The sequence below is a fragment of the Tachyglossus aculeatus genome, chromosome X1, assembly GCF_015852505.1.
Source record: "Tachyglossus aculeatus isolate mTacAcu1 chromosome X1, mTacAcu1.pri, whole genome shotgun sequence".
NCBI classification, from domain to species: Eukaryota; Metazoa; Chordata; class Mammalia; order Monotremata; family Tachyglossidae; genus Tachyglossus; species Tachyglossus aculeatus.
Window position 1 is genome coordinate 84,114,879 of NC_052101.1, and position 22,350 is coordinate 84,137,228.

A 22,350-nucleotide genomic window follows, 5' to 3' on the forward strand; every position below is an offset into this window, starting at 1 on the left:
GTAAGTTTCTTGAAGGTAGGGAACATGTGCTTGCTTCTGATGTACTAGTAATCAGTAGTAATTGCAGTATTTGTTAAGTGCTCACTCTGTGCCTAGCACTGTACAAATTAAGTGACTTGCCCAAGGTCACACAGCAGGCCAGTGGGGGAGCTGGGTTTAAACTCCCAGGCCATGCTGTTTCCAAGCACTTAGAGTGCTCTACAATTTAGCAGGCACTCAATACATAGCATTGAATGATTGCAAGGGCACAACAAAAGTATAAGGTAAAGGTGTTCAGGGGGAATTTGCTAAAGGTCTGGTTTTGATAATTATGAATTAGTGAAAAATCTACATAAGTGTAGGCTGCCTAAATGTCCTGGATTCCCCAGATTTGAGGCGGCATTACTAGAAAATGTTAGAAAAAGAGACATATGTCCCAGAATTGTGACTGTACTGGATAAACTGATCAGCCTACCTCGTAACTTGGGGTAGCTTGCTCTTGGACAAATACTTGTATGTCCATGTCTGACATGAAGCGTGGTTAGTATGAACTCAGTTTAGCATTCTGGGAAATGTAGTGTGGAAGCTTTAAATTTCTGGAGGACTTTAACCTCACCCACTCCCCTCTCTTGCTCTCATTTTTCCTGACTGAAAGGACCTGCAAACTAAGATTGATCATGCCTGTCCCTGTTTATAATAAAATCATAGACAGTATGTAGTTACGGGAAGCACAGGGGGCTTGGACTAGAGAAGAGACTGGGAATTGCGTGACAGCAATGCGAGACAATTGCATACTGGCCCATACCAATTCCAAGCACCCACTTGCAGAGGAGAAGGGGAGACCACAGCCTTAGAGGGAGTTTTCTTTTTTCCTTGGTGGCTAAGCCTCACTTGTCTGATGACTCACTGAGTGAAAAGTCTGTCCTTCCCATGGGCTGGAAGCCAGAGGGCTCTAGAATTTCAGGTGAAGACAAAGTAATTTTTCCCACCCTCCCCACAGACACAGAGAAGTTGAAATAATCTATTCACCCATGTTCAGGAAGCAAAACTGAATTCATTAGAGAATAGCTGCAAAAGTGAAACAGTTTATTCTCGTTCTTTGCTGTTGCTCTCTGTTGATGCAAGTGTTAATTTCTCTGGGCAGGCCCAGGGTTATTGCATGTATTGGAGGGCTTGATACTTTCACCCAGAATAGGGTTAAACTTTATTGCCTCACTGATCCCTGAATCATATCACCTCAGAGACCAGCAGGAGATATAGGTTTACCTGAAGCTTGGGGTGAGAAATACCAGGTCCCGGGAGGGAGTCACTGACAGAATCTGGAGAAACAGAGATGTCTCAGAAACAGATTTTCCTGCTGCAGGTCCTGGTTTGGGCTGCTTGCCTTCTCATGATCCCAGCGGAAGGTGAGATTCCCAACTTTCATCCCTGGTCTCAATCAGGATGCAGGCAAGGGAAGTAACAGTCATTAGCCCTTGCTTTGGTGATTGATTGTTTCTACTAATCAGGGGTTGTGTAGGCCTGGGGACAGAGAGGAGTTCTAATATTACTACTACTAATAATAGTAATATTGTTATTTGATAAGCACTTACTGTGTGCCAAGCACTGTACTAAGTGCTGGGGTAAATACAAGATCATCAGGTTGGACACAATCCCTGTCCCACAAGGGGATCACAGTATAAGAGGGAGGGGAGAAAAACATTTGACCTATAGACTGTAAGCTCCTTTTAGGCAGGGAAGGTGTCTACCAACTCCATTATATTGTGCTTTCCCAAGTGCTTACGAGTGCTCTACACACTGTGAATGTTGAATAAATTGATTTGATTTGTATCTTCCCCAGTGCTTAGAACAGTGCTTGACACATAATAAGCACTTAAATACCATTTTAAAAACTAATAAATACAATCGATTGATTGTCAGTCTTAGTTTTAACCTGATGGTAACATGGAAGAAAGGAAACAGAATTCTCTCTGGCCATGGAGCAAGGTAGGAGATGTGGGAGATGGACAAGGCACTTCTGAAACTTTCTGCAGAGTGCTCAGTTCCCCTGACAGTGCCTTTCCTTGAACATTGTCCCCTTCAATGGCTGTTTGGATTAACCTTGGTCCCCATTGATTAGAGCTCCTCCCTTGCTTTTTTTTTTTTCCTTTGGCCTATTGCCCTTCCTGAAGCCACCTAGAAACATACAGGTCCATAGGAGCCTGGCCATAGAAAAGAGGGTTTTTCTTTTTCAGTTCACTGTCTACTAATGATTTTGCCCAAGTACTAAGAAAATAGCCCCGGAATAGCCCCAGAGCATCCAGAGTTCCAGATATTGCCTCTGCAAATAGAATTGCAACCCCACCCCTGCCCCAAGCTCCCCTGCTCACACACCTCTCTGCAATTAAAGATGCATAGAGAAACAAGGGCAAAGGGGAAATGCTCCAGAACTGGAAAAGGACTGTTCTGATTGATGTTTGAGGAAGGGGATGGGGAGGGGAGGGGAGCATGGAGCCCCGCTTTTTCCTCCCAAGCTCCCCTCTCAGGTGTCTCCTGTTTGTTCTCACCTTCCTCCTGCCAGCATGAAGAGGATTTGTGGAGACCCATCACTGACAGCACTGAAGAATATGCTCAATAAATACGGGATACCCCTTTGCAGGCCCCTTCCCTCAGGCCCCTTGACTCATACAATGCTGGATGGGGTCAGATGTGGGCCCCTTGATGCCCCTGATTTCGTTGGAGAGTGGGGTGAAGTGAGTGAGCATCCTACCCTCTTAGACCTCATCTGTTCTAGCTCCTCGCCCTCATCATCTGGGAGCTTGGTCAGGAGAACCTATAGAAATGCTGAGAGAGTTTTGGTGCCGGTCTGAGCCTAGGACTGCTTGATCTGCAGAGGGAGAGGGAGCCCCAGCTTCCTGCTTCTTTTAGCTGACCACTTTTCCAGGTGGAACCCCCAGTCCCTGCCATTGTATTCTTCACCCAGTTCCCCTGTTAAACGTGGGCACCACCTCTGAGTCATGAGAGCTGAGGCAAAAAATGGCTGGGCATTTGAAAATAAAAATCCAGACATATCCAGTTCATCAAGAAGGAACTCCTGACCATTGGCTTTAAAGCACTCAATAAGCTCTCTCCACTCTTTTCTCATTCTGCCCCCCACCCCCACCCCTAGCTCACCTGCTTCATCTAGCTCGTTTGCTCCAGGCCAACCTACTCACTGGGTATCTTCTCTTTTCCTCGTGCTTTTCCCTCCCATTTAATTTGCTTTCTGTGCTCAGCAGGATGTGTGACTGGGCAGCTGGAATTAGTGACCCAAGGGAGTCTCCAGGGGAAACAAGTAGCTGTGAAGGGAACGGACCGTCGTGTGGATGTTTTCCTGGGAATCCCATTTGCCAAGCCCCCAGTGGGGCCCCTGAGATTCTCTCCCCCGCAACATGCTGAGTCCTGGGATGGAGTTAGAGATGCCACAGCCTTCCCACTGATGTAAGAGCCTGTGGTCTACTCAGCTCTCCATCAAAAACTGGCTGGGGTAGGACAGTGAGCCATGCAGATTAGTCCTTTCCCATATTTCTAGGGTTTAAAAGAAATAAGAAATGAGCCTTAAATGGACTTTGTTAAATCTTACCTTCTTCTTATTCTCTCCATAGAGGGTTTTTATGGTCATTGCTGTCCATAGGAGAGGAAGCCCTGAGTCTTTAGAAGTTCAGAGCAAACATCTTATTTGTGTGGAGGGATAGTGTAGCTTGGACCTAAGTGAGATATGTTCTGGGCCTAGAATTTGGGGCTGGCAAATGCCCAGGGCCATCTGTAAAAATCACCTGACTCACATCTGAGGGTTCTTTTCTATTGTCCAGCTGCTTACAGGACTTGGAGATGATGAGAAGATTGAAAGAGCTTATGGATATAAAAGAGGACTTGCTACCAACTTCAGAAGACTGCCTATTCCTCAATGTTTACACCCAGGCCTGCTGTGCAGAAAGGAAGGACAAGTTACCCGTAGGCTCCATTTGTTCTGGAAAGCCAAACCCCCTACATTCTGTGCCTCAGTTTCCTCATCTGTAAAGTGAGGATTGCTTGCTCTCCTTCCTTCTTAGATTATGAGCTCCATGTGGCACGGGGACTGTCCAAATTGATTATCTTATATCTACCCCAGGACTTAGTACATTGCTTGGCATATCAGTGAATCAATGGTATTTATTGAGCTCTTATTTTATGCAGAGCACTATACTAAGCACTTGGGAGGATATAATACATCAGAGTCGTAGACATATTCCCTGCTCTCAAAGAGCTTACACTCTAGAAGGGAAAACAGACAGTAAAATGAAGTATGTACATGTTACATAAGTGCTGTGGGGCTGAGGCTGGGGTGAATATCAAGTGCTTGAAGAGCATATAGTAGGTGCTTAAAATATTATTATTGTTGTTGTTATTCTACTCTGCCTCTCCCTTCTCCTTCTTGCCCAACCAGCTTCTCTCTCCACTGTGTTACCTCTAGTGCTGGGTTCATTGGGTTTCATGGAACATCATGCAAGGAAAGTTGATGCTGTATATCCTTCCGTAGGAAATGTCCTCACTTTCAGTATTTTGAAACATAAAATGGAGGTTGCCTATTTTATATGTGAGACTGTAAATAAGATTCCAAGATTTGGGGATGAGGCCTCTTTCTGAGGGGTGTGACTCCTTCGTATCTTGTACTGTGATACAGTATAAAAGTAATTCACCCAGAAAGTAATTAAATGGCATAACCAAGGTTCTCTAAAGGAAATCCAAGCTGTTCCAATATCTGAATTGAGGAGGGTCTCTGAGGGGATAATTCTGTACTAGGTGATGGTCTGGATTCACGGAGGAGGATTGAAGTTAGGAGGGGCTTCGCTGTTTGACGGATCAGTGCTGTCTGCCTACGAGGATGTGGTGGTGGTATCAATCCAGTACAGACTTGGGATCCTGGGATTCTTCAGGTGAGACCTCTCCAGGAGTCTCTTGGCCCCATGAATCAGCTGGCACTGCCTGTAGTGAGTCCCTTGGCCTGACAGCCAATATAGGGAAGGGACCTTGGCTGTTTGATGTTAATCAATTCTCTGGCTTTCAGCATAGGGGATGAGCAAGTGCCCGGCAACTGGGGATTTCTGGACCAAGTGGCCGCCCTGCAGTGGGTCCGAGACAGTATTGCTTCTTTTGGAGGAGACCCCAGCTCTGTGACCATCTTTGGAGAGTCTGCAGGAGGAGTCAATGTTAGCGCACTTGTAGGTTTACTGGACCTCGGTTCCCTCCCAGCTTCAGATCTGGTGAAACGGTTACCCAACCTTGTCTCTGACCTGGACTCAGACCGAAATGCTGTATCTCGTGTACTCTCTTTTCTGAGCCCCACAGGTTTTGTCCCCTTTGTTCACAGGCTTGTTCCACAGAGCTATCTCTCAGAGCAGGGTCTCCATCTTCCCTGGCATAGTTACTGCTCACCCTGAAGCTGTTGCCAATGTGAGTATTTGTGATTCTCAGGAGCAGTTGTCCCAAATAGCCTTGTATCTACACCTTTCTGTCGTGTGTGTGTGTGTGTGTGTGTGTGTGTGCGCGCACGCGCAGCTGTTGAAAAGTGGGAACAAGGTGGGATTTAAACCCTAATGAACAGGATGGAGCAATTCAAGGATTCCTGAAGGGGAGGCAGAGAGGATCAGTGAGATCCACCGGCAAGCTCCTTCCTCACTGTAGTCATTCCTTTCAACCAGCTGATGCATTCAGTCCTTCCCCACCAGTCTCTAGAGCTGAGGCTTGACCAGAAAAGTCAGAATTAAATACATCTTTCTCTACTATAGTACTCTATCAACAATCAACTGAAGCTGACCAACAATTGGCCAGAGTCTAGAAGTATAATGTTATCTCTGCTCGCCTGATTGTACCCTCTATTTGTTTCCTGCCTTTGTTTAGGGTTTGCCTGATCCACTTTGCTTATAATCTCTTATAATCCCCACTCCAAGCCTCCTTCTGGTACTTTTCTTGGCTCTGCTCTCCCTCCCCCAACTTCCACCTTCTCACACATGTACACTTGCTGGTGCGAGATCAGGCACTTAGTCCAGTGCTCTACACACAGCAAGCGCTCAATAAATATGTTTGATTGATCGATCAGTGATGACTATGTCATCTAAGATTTCAAACACACCAAGTTGCCCCTTCAGAATCTCTCCTAGTGTCTTGTTGGGAGCAGAGATGAATGGAGTTGAAGGCAGTGGAATGGTATGAGAAATTTGCTCCCTGCCTGTTCTGTGAGCATTTCAACCATTTGTACGAGGCTGGGGATGCCTCTCTGGAAGCTTGTTCCTGAGATTCTTTATGTATCTGTGGGGCATGTATGCAGAGGGTTAACGGGTATACACATTATGACAATTTCAAGATCTGCTCCCTGGTGTACCTTCTAATTGTGACTTGAGATAAACAATTCCAGATTATTGCTAATCTGACTGGATGTGAAGCAGCTAGTATGGCTGAGACAGTTGAGTGCCTGAGGAAAAAGGCAGTGAAGGAGGTGGTTTTGACTGTTCAACAACAACAGGTAGGTGAGGTGTTCTGCCACCTAGGGTTCCTTCCCTGTAAAGTTGCTCTTGATTCTGAGCAATCCACAGCTCTACCTACCTGGTCGTATCATCCCCATAGCCCCTCTGAGTACTTATGTATGTACTAGTTTATTTACTCTTTTTCTATTTCCATTTTTCTTTTCATTTTTTTTTTTAGGACCAGGTGTTTCTGTATTTTTCCTTCCAGGCTCATTGTATTTGTACAGTTTGTGACTGCCTGTTTCTCCCAATTAGATTGGAAGCTACTTGGGTGTGGGGATCAGATATTTACTTTAATTGTACACCCCCACATGCTTGGTACATGGAAGCAGTGTGGCCTAGTGGACAGAGTATGGGCCTGAGAGTCAGAGGACTTGGGTTCTGATCCCGGTGCTGCCACTTGCCTGCTGTGTGACCCTAGATAAGTCACTTCATTTCTCTGTACCTCAGTTTCCTCATCTGTAAAATGGGTATTCAATATTTGTTCTCCCTCTGGCTTAGACTGTGAGCCCCATGTGGGACCTGATGATCTTATATCTACTTCAGTGCTTAGTACAGTGCTTGGCACATATTAAGCACTTAATATCACAATTATTACAGGGACGAGTGCATAGTAGAGGCTTCAGAAACACACATGGACCAAAACTCGCCAGAGCTGAGGGGTCAGAGAAGCAGCAGGTGGAGCAGGGGAAGAAAGAAAGATTTCTTGCTGCTGTCTGCTGACTCCCCAGAATTCATGCTTATAATAATAATAATAATAATAATAATTGTGGTATTTGATAAGCACTTACTATATGCCAAGCATTGTACTAAACACTGGGGTAGATAAAAGATAATCAGGTCCCACATGGGGTTCATAGTCTAAGGAGGAGAGAGAACAGGTATTGAATCCCCATTTTGTAGATGAGGGGACTGAGCCCCAAAGCTCAGTTAATGATGTGCCCAAGGTCACACAGCAGGTAAGTGGTGGAGCTGGGATTGGAACCCAGATCATCTGACTCCCAGGCCAGGGCTCTTTACACTAGGCCACGCTGCTCTCCTTGGGTCAGCCAGCCATTGTTTGTAATGGTGGTGGAGGTGGTAGGCTCAGTTTCTCTGCTCCGGATGCTGCTTCTGCTTTGCTTCCTAACGGGCTCCTGGAGTCCTAGGTTCCTCAGGGAGCTCTCATAAATTATCTCAGATTTGACAGCAGCAGATATTTGGAGATACCCCCTGGAGGACTATTACCCCTGGTTGAAAACCTCTGAGTTGGAATATCCAAGCATCTCTAGAATGATTTTTCCATGACACGCTGTCTCTGTCACACTGAACAGGGAGGCAGCATGACCTAGTGGAAAAATCATGGGACTAGGAGACAAAAGACCTGGGTTCTACTCCCAGCTCTGCCACTGGACTGCTGAGTGACTTTGAACAAGTCATTTAACCGCTCTAGACCTCAGATCCCCCATTTGTAAAATGGGAGTGTGATATTTTTCTCCCTACTTAAATGGCAGAACAGGGGCTACACCTGACCCAATTATCCAACCCAGTGCTTAGCGCATGGCTTTGGCACATAGAAAGGACTAAATACAGACAATAAGAAATATTTTATAAAGGAAAGAAATTGATGGATGGCAAAGTTTGTGCCTTCTAGCTCTATTGCACTCTCTCAAGCACTTAATAAAGTGCTCTCCATCCAATAGCCACTCAGTAAAGACAATTGACTCAAACCCTAACCAAGTAGTACATTTTCATTTTTGTTTTTCTCTTTTCTCAGCATCTCCCTCTTGGAACTGCCTCAGTGGATGGTATCTTTTCCCCTAAGGCCCCAGAAGAGCTCTTGAGACAGCAAGAATTCAACAGAATCCCCTATTTAATTGGTACCAATAACCATGAGTTTGGCTGGTTATTGCCAATGGTAAGTCCTCCTTAATGTTTTTCCCATGGTAATCTTTGAAGGTGTTCCTCACAATTGTCGCAAAACCCTAACCAAGATAATCGATGATATTTGTGACATATATGCACATAGGAACTAATATAACATTGGGGCCGGACTCTTATTTTATAAGCAATTATTTGGCTTGCACTACATTAAACATGGACATTCTCAATGATCCATGCCAGGGGTGGGGGCGTTGTGATTGCATGGATAATAGAAAATCACAAATAATCCAAAGAGTCTTACTAGGAAAAAAAGTCAATCTACAAACCCTGGGATGTGCAGTGCTGCTTTCAAAATGGAAACCCAGGGGCCTACATAGAGCAGACTTGACTTCCCCAGGGTCCAACTGGGAATCATCAATCCATCAATCAATATTTATTGAGTGCTTACAGTAGAGCACTGTACTAAGCATTTGGGAGAGGACAATATGATAGAGTTGGTAGACATGCTCCCTGCCCACAAGGAGTTTACAATCTAGAGGAAGACACAGAATAAATTACAGCTGTGTACATAAATACAGTAAGCACTCAATAAATATGATTGATTGATCGACTGATAGGCAAAATGAAGGCTTAGTCAGGAAAGTCCTCTTGGAGGAAATGTAATTTTAGTAAGGCTATGAAGGTGGGGAGAGTGGTGGTCTGTGGGATATGAAATGGGAGTACTTTCCAGTTCAGAGGCAGGAGATGGGCAAAGTGTCGGTGGTGAGATAGATGAGAGTGAGGTACAGTGAGTAGGTTGGCGTTAGAGGAGAGAAGCATGCAGGCTGAATTGTAGTCAAAAATGGGCAAGGAAAGGTAGGAGGGGGAGAGCTGGCTGAATGCCTTAAAGTTTTAGGAGTTTCTGTTTGATGTGGAGGTGGTTGGACAACCACTGGAGGTTCCTGAGAAGTGGGGAGATATGGACTGAAAAGCTTTTTGGAAAAATGATCTGGAAGCAGAGTGAAGTGTGGACTGGAGAGAAGAGAGACAGGTGGCAGGGAGATCAGCAAAGAGGCTGATGCAGAGTCAAGGCAGGATAGGATAAGTGCTTGGATCATTTAGGTAGCCGTTTGAATGGAAAGGAAAAGACAGATCTTAGGCTGTGAGCCCCATGTGGGACAGGAGCTATGTTCAACCTGATGATCTTGTATCTACCCCAGTGCTTAGAATAGTGTGTGGCACATAGTAAGTCCTTAACAAATACCATACTAATAATAAGAACATAATAAAGGCAGAACCAACAGGAATCTCACAGACCGACTATGTGATTTGAATGAGAGAGGAGTCGAGGATAATGCCAAGTTTACAGGCTGGTGAGAGGGAGGATGTGGTATCCATAATAATAATAATAATAATATTATTATTATGGATACCACATCCTCCCTCTCACCAGCCTGTAAACTTGGCATTATCCTCGACTCCTCTCTCATTATTATTATGGTATTTGTTAAGTGCTTACTGTGTGCCAGGCACTCTTCTAAACACTGGGGTAGATGCAGTGTAATCAGGTTGGACACAGTCCCTGTCCCACATGGGGTTCATAGTCTTAATCCTGATTTTACAGATGAGATAACTGAGGCACAGAGAATATTAATAATAATAATAATTGTGGTATTTGTTAAATGCTTACTATGTGCCAAGCACTGTACTAAGCACTGAGGTGGATACAAGCAAATCGAGTTGGGCACAGTCCCTGTCCCATGTGGGGCTCATAGTCTCAGTACCCATTTTACAGATGAGATCATTGAGGCACAGAGAAGTAAAGTGACTTGCCCAAGGTCACACAGCAGACACGTGGCAGAACCAGGATTAGAAACCATGACCTTCTGACTCCCAGGCCTATGATCTATCCACTTCACCATGCTGCTTGTGACTTGCCCACAGTCATAGAGCAGACAAGTGGCAAAGTCAGGATTCAACCACATGCTCTCTGACTCCCAAGCCCATTCTCTTGCCACTAGGCTGTTGTCTACAGTGATGGGGAGGTCAGGGGGAAGACAGGGTTTGGGTGAGAAGATGAGGAGTTCTGCCTTGGGCATCTTAAGTTAGAGGTGTTGTTGGGACTTCCAAGTAGACATGTCCACAAGGCAGAAGGAAATGTGAAACTGCAGAAAGGGAGAGAGGTGAGGGCTGGAGAGAAATTTGGGAATCATTCCCACAGATTTGGTAACTGAAGCTGTGGGAACAAATAAGTTCTCCAAGGTAGTGAGTGTAGATGGATAATAGAAGGGGATCAGAACTGAGCCTTGAGGGACTCCACAGTTAAAGGGTGGGAGGCAGAGGAGAAGCCTTCCAAAAGACTGAGAAGGATCAGCCAGAGAGATAGGAGGAAAAACAGGAGAGGACAGTGTCAGTGAAGCCATGGTTAGGTAGTGTTTCCAGAAGGGGGTGGTCCACTGTGTCAAAGGCAACTGAGAGCTTGAGGATGAGTATGATGGACTAGAGCCCATTGAATTTGGTAAGAAGGAGGACATTGGTGACCTTCAAAGAGGGCCGTTTCTGTTGAGTGAAGGGGGTGAAAGCCAGATTTAAAGGGGTCTAGGAGAGAACTGAGGAGAAAAAGTGGAGGCAACAGGTGTCCGGGGGGGTTGGAGAGGAATGGTAGGAGGAAGATGGTACCTGGAGGGTGGACTTTGAGGGGAGGCAGAAAATCTCTTGAGATACTGCTGGGAAAGGTGGGAAAATCGAAAAGGGGGCAGAGGTAGGGAGTGAATGGAGAGGAGCAGGGGAGATCTTAAGGAGATCGTGCCTGATTGCTTCAGTTTTATCAATTATGTGGCCAGGTCATTGGGGCAAGCGATGGGGATGCAGAGGGATAGGGGGTTTGAAGAGGGAGTTAAGTCTAAGACAGCTGCCATGGCCAAATAGGCATGGATGCCCATAAGAATGGAGAAAATTGTTGCCAGGGAGAGGGCAAAGTTAAAGCGGACAAGGATTAGTTTGAGATGGACAAGGTCAGCCTGGTGTCTGGATGTCCATGGCTCGAGCACAGGAGTGGAGGAATGGTACTGTAGAGGCGATCCAGAATTGTGGGTTAGTGGTGCGAGATCGGTGGAGGGACAGGGGAATGAGAGAGTTGAATTCAGTGGAGACGGTGGTGTTGAGGGTGTCTATTTGTGCATCAAGAGAAGATAGGTTGGGTAGAGAGACTACGTGAGCCATGATAACTTTAGAAAATTGAAGTGGGTCAAAAGACTGGAGGTCTCTCTTGGGGAATAGGATAGATTTGCAAGGAGTGAGTGTGTGGGAGTGAAGGCAGGTCAGAAGGTTGTAGTCGGAGAGTGGAATTTCAGAGTTGGTGAGGTTGAGAATTATGCAGTGACTAGAGAAGATGAGATTGAGCGTGTGGATGAGGCAGAGTGAAGCAGGAGGTCGTTGAAACTGAGTGAGAGGAAGCAGGCAGCAGAAAGGTCATTAGGAACATATACATAGATATTTAAGTCCCCAAGGATCATTGTAGGGATGGAGGAATATGAGAAAGGGATCCAAATTGTTCAGAAAGTTGGAGGTGGGCCTGGGGGTTAGTAGATTACATAGCGAGAACCTGGAGTGGGTGGTAGAGGTAGATGATACAGGCTTCAAAGAGAGGTGGAAAAGAAGTATGGGTAAGGATGGAGCTACTTGATTATCGGGGAAGTATGGAAGAATGTGGCCATTTCCTGGTTGATTCATGGTGGGTGAGGAAGTTGGGGAGACACAAAGCAGCATGGCCTTGTGACTTAAGCACAGGCCTAGGACTCAGAAGGACCTGGGTTCTAATCCCGGCTCCTCTATTTGCCTGTTGTGTGACCTTGGGCAAGTGACTTAACTTCTCTGTGCCTCAGTTACCTCATCTGTAAAATAAGTATTAAGACTGTAAGCCCCACGTGGGACAGAAACTGTGTCTAACCTGATTAGCTTGTATGTACCCTAATGCTGAGCACAGTGCCTGGCGCATAGTAAGTGCTTAACTACTACTCTATGAAAAAACAAACAAAAAAACAGCTCTCAGGATGGCTGCACAGTGGCAGCAGCCACCCAGGAGTGAGTTAGGAGCATGGAGAGATCATTTCCGCACTTCTAAACTGTAAAGCCATTGTGGTCAGGGATTGTCTCTCTTTATTGCTGAATTGTATTTTCCAAGCACTTAGTACAGTGTTCTGCACACAGTAATCGCTCAATAAATATGATTGAATGAATGAATGATGATTGTGATGATGGTATTTGTTAAGTGCTTACTATAGTGATGGCATTTGTTAAGCGCTTACTATGTGCCAAGCACTGTTCTAAGTACTGGAATGAGTTTGGACACTGTCTTTCAAGCATTTACTGTATTGGACAAAGCTGCCAAACTATAATTCCATCAGATGTTTTTTCCCCATGCAGGCCATGAACTTTTCTGGACTGAAAGAGGGAATGACTAGAGAAACTATTCTATCCACACTAAAGTCTGTAAGAGTCATATTGGTAAGACCACCAACTAGTCCTTGTCAATTTGCTGTATTTGTTTCCCCATTCACAGCTTAATTTTCTCCTCTCAAGAGCATAAAAACTGCTATTAGCTTCTTCAGAGCTTTTCACCTGTTCCAGATATTGCAGTGGTACCCCTAGACTCACAACAGACATGAAAGCACAACACTGGGTAGTCTTAGTGAGTCCTCGGTGTGGTCAGGACTATGGGTCTCACATTGGCCTTTCCAAAGACAGACAGACAGACCGACAGACACACACACACACACACACAAATTTCATCATCAGTGGCATCTTCTGTGAGTAGGAAGATATATATATACATTTTAAGACTCAGAGTACAGAAACCATTAGAGCCTCCAATCTTGTACTTTCATTAGATACAGTTATGTTCCTGGCTTAAACAAAGACACAGACTGGAATCCCAGATAACAGGCTCTGTTGGTGACCCACTGAATAGGCGTGAGCAAACCCTTTACCCTATCTGAGCTTTGGTTTCCCAGATTGTGAAGTGGAGTTAGTAGAGCCCAAATGGAAGCCTAACGATAGCTAGCAGTATAGCCTGCTGTAAAAAGCATGTGCCTGGGAGTCAGGAGACCTGGGTTTTGTTCCCATCCCTGCCAGTGGCCTTCTGTATGACCTTGGGCAAGTCACTTAACTTCTCCATACCTCAGTTTCCTCATCAGGATTCAATACCTGTTCTTCCTCCACTTAGACTGTAAGCCCCATGTGGAACAGAGACTGTGCTTGACTTGATTATCTTGTATCTACCCCAGCCCTTAGTAAAGTGCTTGGCATGTAGTAAGCACTTAACAAATAGCACAGTTATTATTATCAATATTATTAGTGCAGTGGGATCAGAGAGCATAGTGTCATATGGTCAGCACTTAGTACAGTGCTTAGCACATAGTAAGTGTTAAATACCGTTACCATTATCATTATTATTATTATGGTTCTGAATGTAGATGGGATTCCTTGACTCAGACTCAGCAGGATCAGAGAGATGCCAGGAGAAATTTCAATTGGTTCCATTGCTCCCAAATGGCCTGCCCAGAGTAAACAAGAAGCCAAATAACCCAAAAGCTTGAATTAATTCCTTAAAGTATAAATACATTTGTAGACTATCAGAAACTGTATGCTCCCTCTGAGCCCTCCCTCATAATTCTTGTCTTCACTACCTCTCTTCTCCTGCTCCCATCCTCCTTGGTCTATCCCACCTCAGAGTCGCGCTCTCTCCCTCCCTAAATCTGCTCACTATCTTTGCTCTATGGGGTCAGCCAGCCCTGCTTCTCTAGTGGGAGCCTCTCCTCCAAGGTGGCCAGAAATCTAGTCTCCTTAGGCAGAATGAGGGCAGGGCCCAAAGAGAACAAGCCCAATGTGTCACAGAGAGGGGAGGGAGAGAGGAGAAAGAAGAAGAGAGCAAAAGAGGAGCAGAAGATTATGCTTCCCATCCATCTGTCTGAGAAGCAACCTAGAGCAAGAGCTCTGCCACTTGCCTGCTGTGTGACTGTGGGCAAGTCATTTCACTTCTCTGTGCCTCGGTTTCCTCATCTGCAAAATGGGGATTCAATACCTGTTCTCCCTCCTACTTTGTGATCCCCATGTGGAACCTGATTATCCTGTATCTACCCCAACACTTAGTACAGTTCTTGGCATATAGTGAGCACTTAAGAAATACCACCATTATTATTATTATTTTGCTCTGGGACTCCCCACTCCCCCCTCCCCCCACGATGTTTTTCTAAACACACTTCTCCCTCCTCCTCATATTCCTCTCCCTTCTCCTCCCCCCTCTCCCACAGAGAGGGCTCCACTGCTCAGAGTACAGCAGCAGAACCTCCATCCCTTAAATTCTGGTAGGTGAATTCACCTGCCACAGCCTGGATGGAGGTGGAGACCAGGGAGAGAAGCAAGTAAGTTCCCAAGATCCTATTCCTACCCACGTCTGATACTCGGGATGGCCACCAAAGTCCTAGGGCAGCAGGCCCTTGGTGTCAGACAGCTGCAACCTGCCTCCCTTCTATTCTCCCTCCTCCCCGGCCTCCTCTTCCACCCCTCTCAGCTTTAACAGGGAGGGAGCAGTGTGGACTCTCTACTCCCTACATAGACCCTCCCATCATCTGAGTTGTAACCGGCACCAGTGTGTTCCAAAAATCCAAAGCAGGAAACTAGAAAGACCCCCAGTTGCTCACCTAAATTGGGACATCTGATCACCTACTCTCTTCACCCCACTACATTCCACCCAACAGTATCAACAGCTCCTCCCATAGGGGCCAGGAATAAGGGGGAGCAGTAAAAATAGAGAAGCGGGGTGGCCTAGTGGATAGAGCATGTGCTGGGTGTCAGAAGGGCCCAGGTTCTAATCCCAGCTCCACCACTTGTCTGCTGTGTGACCTTGGGCAAGTCACTTCACTTTTCTGTGCCTCAGTTACCTCATCTGTAGAATGGGGATTAAGACTGTGAGCTCCTGATAAACTTGTATCTACCCTAGTGCTTAGTACAGTGCCTGGCACATACTAAGCACTTAACAAATACCATAAAAATAATAATAATAATGGGTTGGGGGGAGCTGAACCATAGCCAGAAGGAGTGTCTTCTGTCCTGAAAGGTCCCCAGGGAAAGAAGTGTTCCACCTTCCCTCTCTCACCTGTCCTAGATTCAATCCCAGAATTTCCCAGAGGACAGTCTACCTATTCTCCAATTTGTTTCTTTCAGGACATTCCCTCTGAGTTGGTGCATTTGTTAGCTACTGAGTATCTGGGCAATGAAGAGGATCCACTTGCTCTATGGGATGCCTTTCTGGACTTGATGGGAGATAGAATCTTCATAATAACATCTCTCAAAATAGCCCAGTACCACAGAGGTGAGCCACCCAGTGCACTTTTTCCATATGTGATCCTTAGAGCCAACCCACCAGGACTTGTGAGCCCGTTATTGGGTAGAGACTGTCTCTAACTGTTGCCAAATTGTACTTTCCGAGTGCTTAGTACAGTGCTCTGCACACAGTAAGTGCTCAATAAATACAATTGAATGAATGAATTCGGGGCCTCTAAACAGGAATAAATTTCAGAGAGTCGAGGCCATCTCACCTTTGGCTAGTAACTTCTCTGGCTTTGTGAGCAGATGCCAGGATCGGTAAATCTTAAGTGAGGGCTGAATTGGAAGAGAAGAAGCCAGGGGAATCAATCAATCAATCAATAGCATTTATTTAGTGCTTACTTTGTGCAGACCACCGTAGCAAGTGTTTGGGAGAGTACAATACAGGAAAGTTGTATAGACATGATCCCTTCCCTTAAGAACTTGGGACCAGGGAAGTTTCCTCAGCCAAAGAAAAGTGAAGAATCCTCTAAATTGACTCATTTGTGTACTGTTGGAATTAATTACCTTGAAAATTGGTTATTCCTCCTGTCTTCAGCAACCAAGATTTACCATCTCTCCACAGGGAGAATATCTTTGAAAGTGGCAATTCTTTCTTTGGCTTTGGTTAATTATTTAATGCCATAACTTCGTTGGATTTATAATTCCAGGGGCTCACTAGATATGAATCTTTGTTGCACATATCTCCTTATTTAAAATGAGACTCAGTTTAAGCAACAGCTGGTCCAGCTTCCTGGTCAGAATCAGCCACATTTACTCGCATAATTGTCTCCAGCACATAATTGCTCACCCTGATTTTTGAGGAGGTAATAAAAGATGGGCTTTTGGGTGTTTTTTGGTGGGGGCAGTGGAGGTGGGGGCACATCATTGGAAGCAGCAATAGGCAGGTGCTCTGTCTCCATAACACAGCAGGGAGTGGGAGTTCATCGTTTGACTGAGACATAGCTTGGCCTAGTGGAAAGAACTTGGGCCTGGGAATCAAAGGACCTAGGTTCTAATCTCAGCTCTGCTATTTTCCCTCTGTGTGACCTTGGGCAAGTCGCTTAACTTCTCTGTGCCTCAGTTTCCTCATCTGTAAAATGGGGATTTAGTACTTGTCCTCCCTCCAATTTAGCCTGTGACCCCCATGTGGGACAGGGACTGTGTCCAATGTGATTAATTGTATCTACCCCCACTCTTAGAACAGTGCTTTATACATGGTAAGCACTTAACAAACACTATTATTATTATCATTATTATTAATATTATATCCAGCACTTAAGCAGTCTCAAGTGCCCTCTTACCTTTCTCTTCCTTCTGCCTTTCTTTCCTCCTCCTTTTTTCTCTTCTCTCCTCTTCCCTTTATTACTAGACTGATTCTTTTATGACCTGTAATAATAGCTGCACCCCTGTTTTAATGTTACAAAAATTCTGAAAAGGTGGCACAATGAGGAGAGTAAATAAGGTATTCTCCAGGGCCTGAGCTGCTGCGTGGCTATTCTGAAAAATTTCTCTCAATCAATCAACTGTATTTACTGAGTACTTACTATGTACAAAGCACTGTACTAAGTGCTTGGGAGAGTACAGTATAACAGAATTAGCACACATGTTCCCTGCCTCTAATGAACTTACAGTCTAGAAGTGGTGATTGTATTCCCAAGAGAAATAACCAGCTTCCTGGAGCCATGGGAGTGATTTTGCTCTGGGTTCTGAAGAGACGCTTCCAGAATTTGCTTTACATTTTCACACTATATAAAGATCTCCTGTCTAGCCTGGAAGCCAGCTCAGTGGCTTCCTGAATTGCTAACTTTAGGCTTTTGTTTCCCATTAGACGCTGGTGCACCAGTCTACTTTCATGAATTTCAGCATCGACCAAGTTTTTTCAGCAAAATCAAACCTGATTATGTGAAAGCCGATCATGGGGATGCAATCACCTTTGTCTTTGGAGGTCCCTTCGTGGCCAATGAGAGCTTCCTATTTGGTAAAGAGGTGTCATTATGGGCTGACTGGGTGAAACAACCTGCTAAATATATGGTGCCGTTGTCATCCTCCATTCATGTTGCTAAAGTTCCCACAGGGTGCCCGGCCACTGTATTGGGTTCTTTGGTCTGGAAAAGCAAAGCACAGACTTTCTCTAGGATGGAGGGGCCTTGGGATTCTGGAGGGAGATTTGGGGTCCCCCTGGACTACCTGAACACACCTCCCAGACTGTCTCACTGAACGATGGAGCTGCTCCTACAGACTCCATAGAGCCCTGCAGGGCTGGACAGGCTGATGAGATTCCCTTCCTCTAGTGATCCTGGACTCTGTGCTCTCTTTTCCAGCTTTTCCAGAGGCCAGCGAGGAGGAGAAACAGCTGAGCAAAACAATGATGCGATACTGGGCGAACTTTGCTAGGACTGGGTAAGGCAGGGAGATGGGTCGCTACCCAGGTCTTGATGGTATGGGGGATTCTGGGGAGGAGGAGCGGGCGGGTGCAGTATCTGATCACTGGACCAGCAGGGTTAAAGCCCTGGCTATGATATTCTTCCCTTTAGCTAACCCAGAAGGGCCAGGAAGACCTGGCATGTCTGCCTGGGTAGCTGAGTGAGGCAATGGGAACTTGTGGCCTTGGCTACTCAGTTACCTCTGAGCGGGACAATGCCAGTGGTGTTCACTCAGTGCTCAGGGATGATCTCGAAGGTGAGGGAGGTGTGAAAGAAACCCTTCCCCTACTTTGTCTGGTTTCCAGAGACCCTAATGGAAAAGGGCTGTTCCACTGGCCCCTCTTTGACCTGACCGAATCATACCTGGAACTAAACTTGACCACAGAGATCGGGAAGAAACTGAGAGGTACCAGGATGGTGTTTTGGATGAAGATTCTTCCTGAAGCAATCTGGAGGTATCAAGAAGGGAAGAAGGAGCTGTAACTCACAGAGATTATAAATGTCTGTGCTGGGAACAGATAAATAAAACCCATGTTCAGGCAAGGAAGAAGTTTCAGGTTCGTAGCAAACTGACTTCTGATGGGTGTCAAAGTCCACTGAGAGACTGCCCCAGTCCCAAAAAGAGTCTCAACCTCAGTTCCTAAATCTCTGACTAAATGGAAATCAGGATGGGAGTATGGTGCTAGCTCTACTGAGGGATTCTTTAGTGAGACAAAAAGAGATCTATGTCTTTCTCCTACAATTCTTCCCACCCCCGGGCTCAGGACTGTGGGCAAGCCATCAGGGTTAGTCTATTCCAAGTCATATAGCCACCAACTTCTGCATTCGTCTTGGGTTTTTGTTGTTGTTGAAACATCATCACCATCATCCCCTTCCCAGGGACTTATTAAACAGACCACAGAGGGCCAAGCACTCTACTAGCCTCTGGGTGAAAATACAGTACACTGAAAATTAGCAGACATGGTCTGTTACTCAAGGAACTTTCCATAAAAATGAGGGGACCAACCCACATGGAAAAACTCCAGTTCTTTCTCTGCTGAGTTCCCTGAGGAAGGTTTGGCCATGAGAAGATTCCCAGCCACCTTCTCCCATCCCTGCAGGCTCAGGCCCTAGCTTGTGGTCCAGATCTCCCCTCAGCATCAAACGCCGACTGCTCCTCTGCCACCTCTTTCTGACCCACCTGGAATACCGAGGTGGATCCCAAGGTGGATCCATCTGTGTGATGGAAGAACTGCCTACCTGTTAAGGCTCTGGGCTAAGAGGGCTTCTGGGCAGCTCCTGGTCCAAGTATGGGCTTTTTATCCCATCTGCCACTGGTGATTCACTGACCTCGATCTGTCGGGGGCAGGGGTCTCATCTGTGGAATTGGAAGACTGGAGCCTGGGGGTCAGAGGTGCCAGCCAGCTCTACAGATGAGAAAAGCTACCGGCACCTTGAAGGAAATGTCACCTTTCCCCATCCCAGCAATGGGGCTGCTCCTCAGGTTGCAAGATTTAATAGTAATTATGGTATTTAAGTGCTTACTCTGTGCTAAACATTGTGATGAGACTCCCTTACTCTCAGATGAAATCTTGGGTACACCAAACTTCAAGGGACAGCTTCAGTTTGCAAGCCAAATACTGATAGCATCTACCTGAATAATTATGACAGTCCTATCACTAGAAGAAAGTTACCGATTGTGATTAGTACATGTAGTCCAAAGCACAGGCCCAGGCTGCTCGCTCTGGTTCTCTTTCACCCTAGGGACAAATACATTTAGAGGGAAATTCCAAACTTTTTAAATAAAAACATTCCAGGAAACTGAATAGGGTAGTTTTTTTAAAAAAAATTAGTAACTTGGTAGAAACCTGGAAGTTATTTAAAATAAATATTAGAGGCCCAGAACAACAACAACAAAAACTCCAGGTGACCAAACAGAAACCCTGCATGGTGAATGGATAGAGTATAAGAGGTAATTGGCAGACATATGGTTAGCTTTATAAAAACAGAAAAGATGACCCAAGTGGGGAGGACAGGAAGGTCCACAGAACAGCCACTTTGACACAAACAGGGAAATTAGCCAGGTTGACAAGGAGTGTGATGAGGGCAAAGGACATTAAAGCTAATAATAAAAGATTTTTCAAATACATCAAAAGCAGGAAGCCAACTACAAAAGCAGTGGGGATTGTGGTGTTAAAGGTGCACTTGGGGTTAAAAAGGAGATCACCAACAGGCTAAATGAATGATTTAACTTGGCCTTTATTGAAGGAAAGTTTGGAAGGGCCCCACTCCCAAATTGTTTTTTGAGGCCTTCAGGCTAGAGGAGTGAGATCAAATTGTGATGGGATCACAGGATGTTTTAAACCAAATTGATAAACTAGAAAGTAACGAGACTGGGTGGTCTCCACCAATGAGTTCTGAAAAAACCTGGAGGGGAAGTAGCAAAACTCCTAGCAAATGTGGCACCTATCATTATCTTCTCTAGAATCTATCATTATCTTCTCTAGACTGTAAGCCCACTGTGGGCAGAGAATGTGTCTACCAACTCTGTTGTGTACTCTCCCAAGTGCTTAGTACAGTGCTCTGTACACAGTAAGTGCCCAGATACCACTGATTGGATGATTACAAGCAGCCACTGTAGTGGAAGACTGACAAATTGCCAATAAACAACTCTTACCTATAGCAATCTGGGTGAAGCAGCGTGGCTCAGTAGAAAGAGCACGGGCTTTGGAGTCAGAGGTCATGGGTTCCACCACAGCCCAGCCCGCACCCTCTGCTCCTCTGCCGCTAATCTCCTCACCGTTCCTCCACCGTGCCTGGGTTCCACCAGCTCCACCACACGTCTGCTGTGTGACCTTGGGCAAGTCACTTAACTTCTCTGAGCCTCAGTTACCTCATCTGTAAAATGGGGATTAAGACTGTGAGCCCCACGTGGGACAACCTGATCACTTTGTATCCCCCCAGTGCTTAGAACAGTGCTTTGCACATAGTAAGCGCTTGACAAATGCCAACATTATTATTATTATTATTATTCCAGAATTGATCCTAGGAATTATAGACTGGCAAATTTTACTTCTGTATTTGTTTAATTGGTAGAATCAGTAATGAAGTTTTGGGTCAGGAAGAGCTTAGCAGAGCATGACCTACTGGGAGAAAGACACTGTGATTTCTCTAACCCTACCCATAATTAGGAGAAATCATGCTTTAGTAATATTCTGAAGTTCTTTGAAGAACATCATAACTAGGTGAATGTACTTAGATTTTTATAAGATTCTTAAGCTACCTCACCAAAGACTTCTTCAATAATTAAGTAGTCATGGGATTGGAAAGGCTGTCTCTCATTGATAGAAAACTGGCGAAAAGATAGGAAATAGAGGGTAGGGTTAAATAAACTCCTTTCAGGGTGAGGAAAGGCAAATAATGCAGTTCACCAAGGGTGAAGAGCACTTTTATTTAACATTATCATAAATGAACTGAAAGAAGGAATGTACAGTGAAATCTCCACATTTGCAGAAGACACAAAGCTTTTCTGAGTGGTTAAAGGCCACGCAGCTGGAAACAAACAGAAAACTGAGTAAACGGACCCCCAAAATGAGAGCTAAGCTTCAGTGTGACCAAAGGCAAGGGAATATGCACCTAGGGAAAAATGGGCCAAGTCATTTGTGCCTGAGTTTCTCCATTTCTCAACTGAGAAACTCAATTTCTCAATTTCCTCATCTGTAAAATGGGGATTAAATATGTGTTCTCCCTCCTCAGACTACGAGCCCTGTGTGTAACCAGGACTGTGTCTACATTGATTATCTTGTATCTACCCCAGGGATTATTACAATCAATCAATCAATCATATTTATTGAGCGCTTACTGTGCGCAGAGCACTGTACTTAGAGCTTGGGAAGTACAAGTTGGCAACATATAGAGACGGTCCCTACCCAACAGTGGGCTCACAGTCTAGAAGGGGGAGACAGAGAACAAAACCAAACATATTAACAAAATAAAATAAATAGAATAGATATGTACAAGTAAAATAAATAAATGGAGTAATAAATATGTACAAACATATGTACATATAAACAGGTGCTGTGGGGAAGGGAAGGAGGTAAGGCGGGGGGTGGAGGGGGGAGGAGGGGGAGAGAAAGGAGGGGGCTCAGTCTGGGCAGGCCTCCTGGAGGAGGTGAGCTCTCAGTAGGGCCTTGAAGGAAGGAAGAGACCTAGCTTGGCAGATGTGGGGAGGGAGGGCA

The 22,350-nt window shown here is 45.4% G+C and overlaps 1 protein-coding gene across 1 annotated transcript; it reads left to right on the forward strand.

The window, feature by feature from the left end:
* Positions 1-1,312: 1,312 nt before the first annotated feature.
* On the forward strand, positions 1,313-18,616 carry LOC119919464 (carboxylesterase 3-like). The gene is made up of 13 exons (XM_038739883.1): positions 1,313-1,385; positions 3,234-3,438; positions 3,810-3,951; positions 4,780-4,913; positions 5,045-5,198; positions 5,326-5,430; positions 6,392-6,499; positions 8,257-8,397; positions 12,768-12,848; positions 15,567-15,714; positions 17,539-17,688; positions 18,032-18,110; positions 18,439-18,616. The coding sequence occupies exons 1-13, from the start codon at positions 1,313-1,315 to the stop codon at positions 18,614-18,616; spliced, it is 1,698 nt and encodes a 565-aa protein (XP_038595811.1).
* Positions 18,617-22,350: the final 3,734 nt, after the last annotated feature.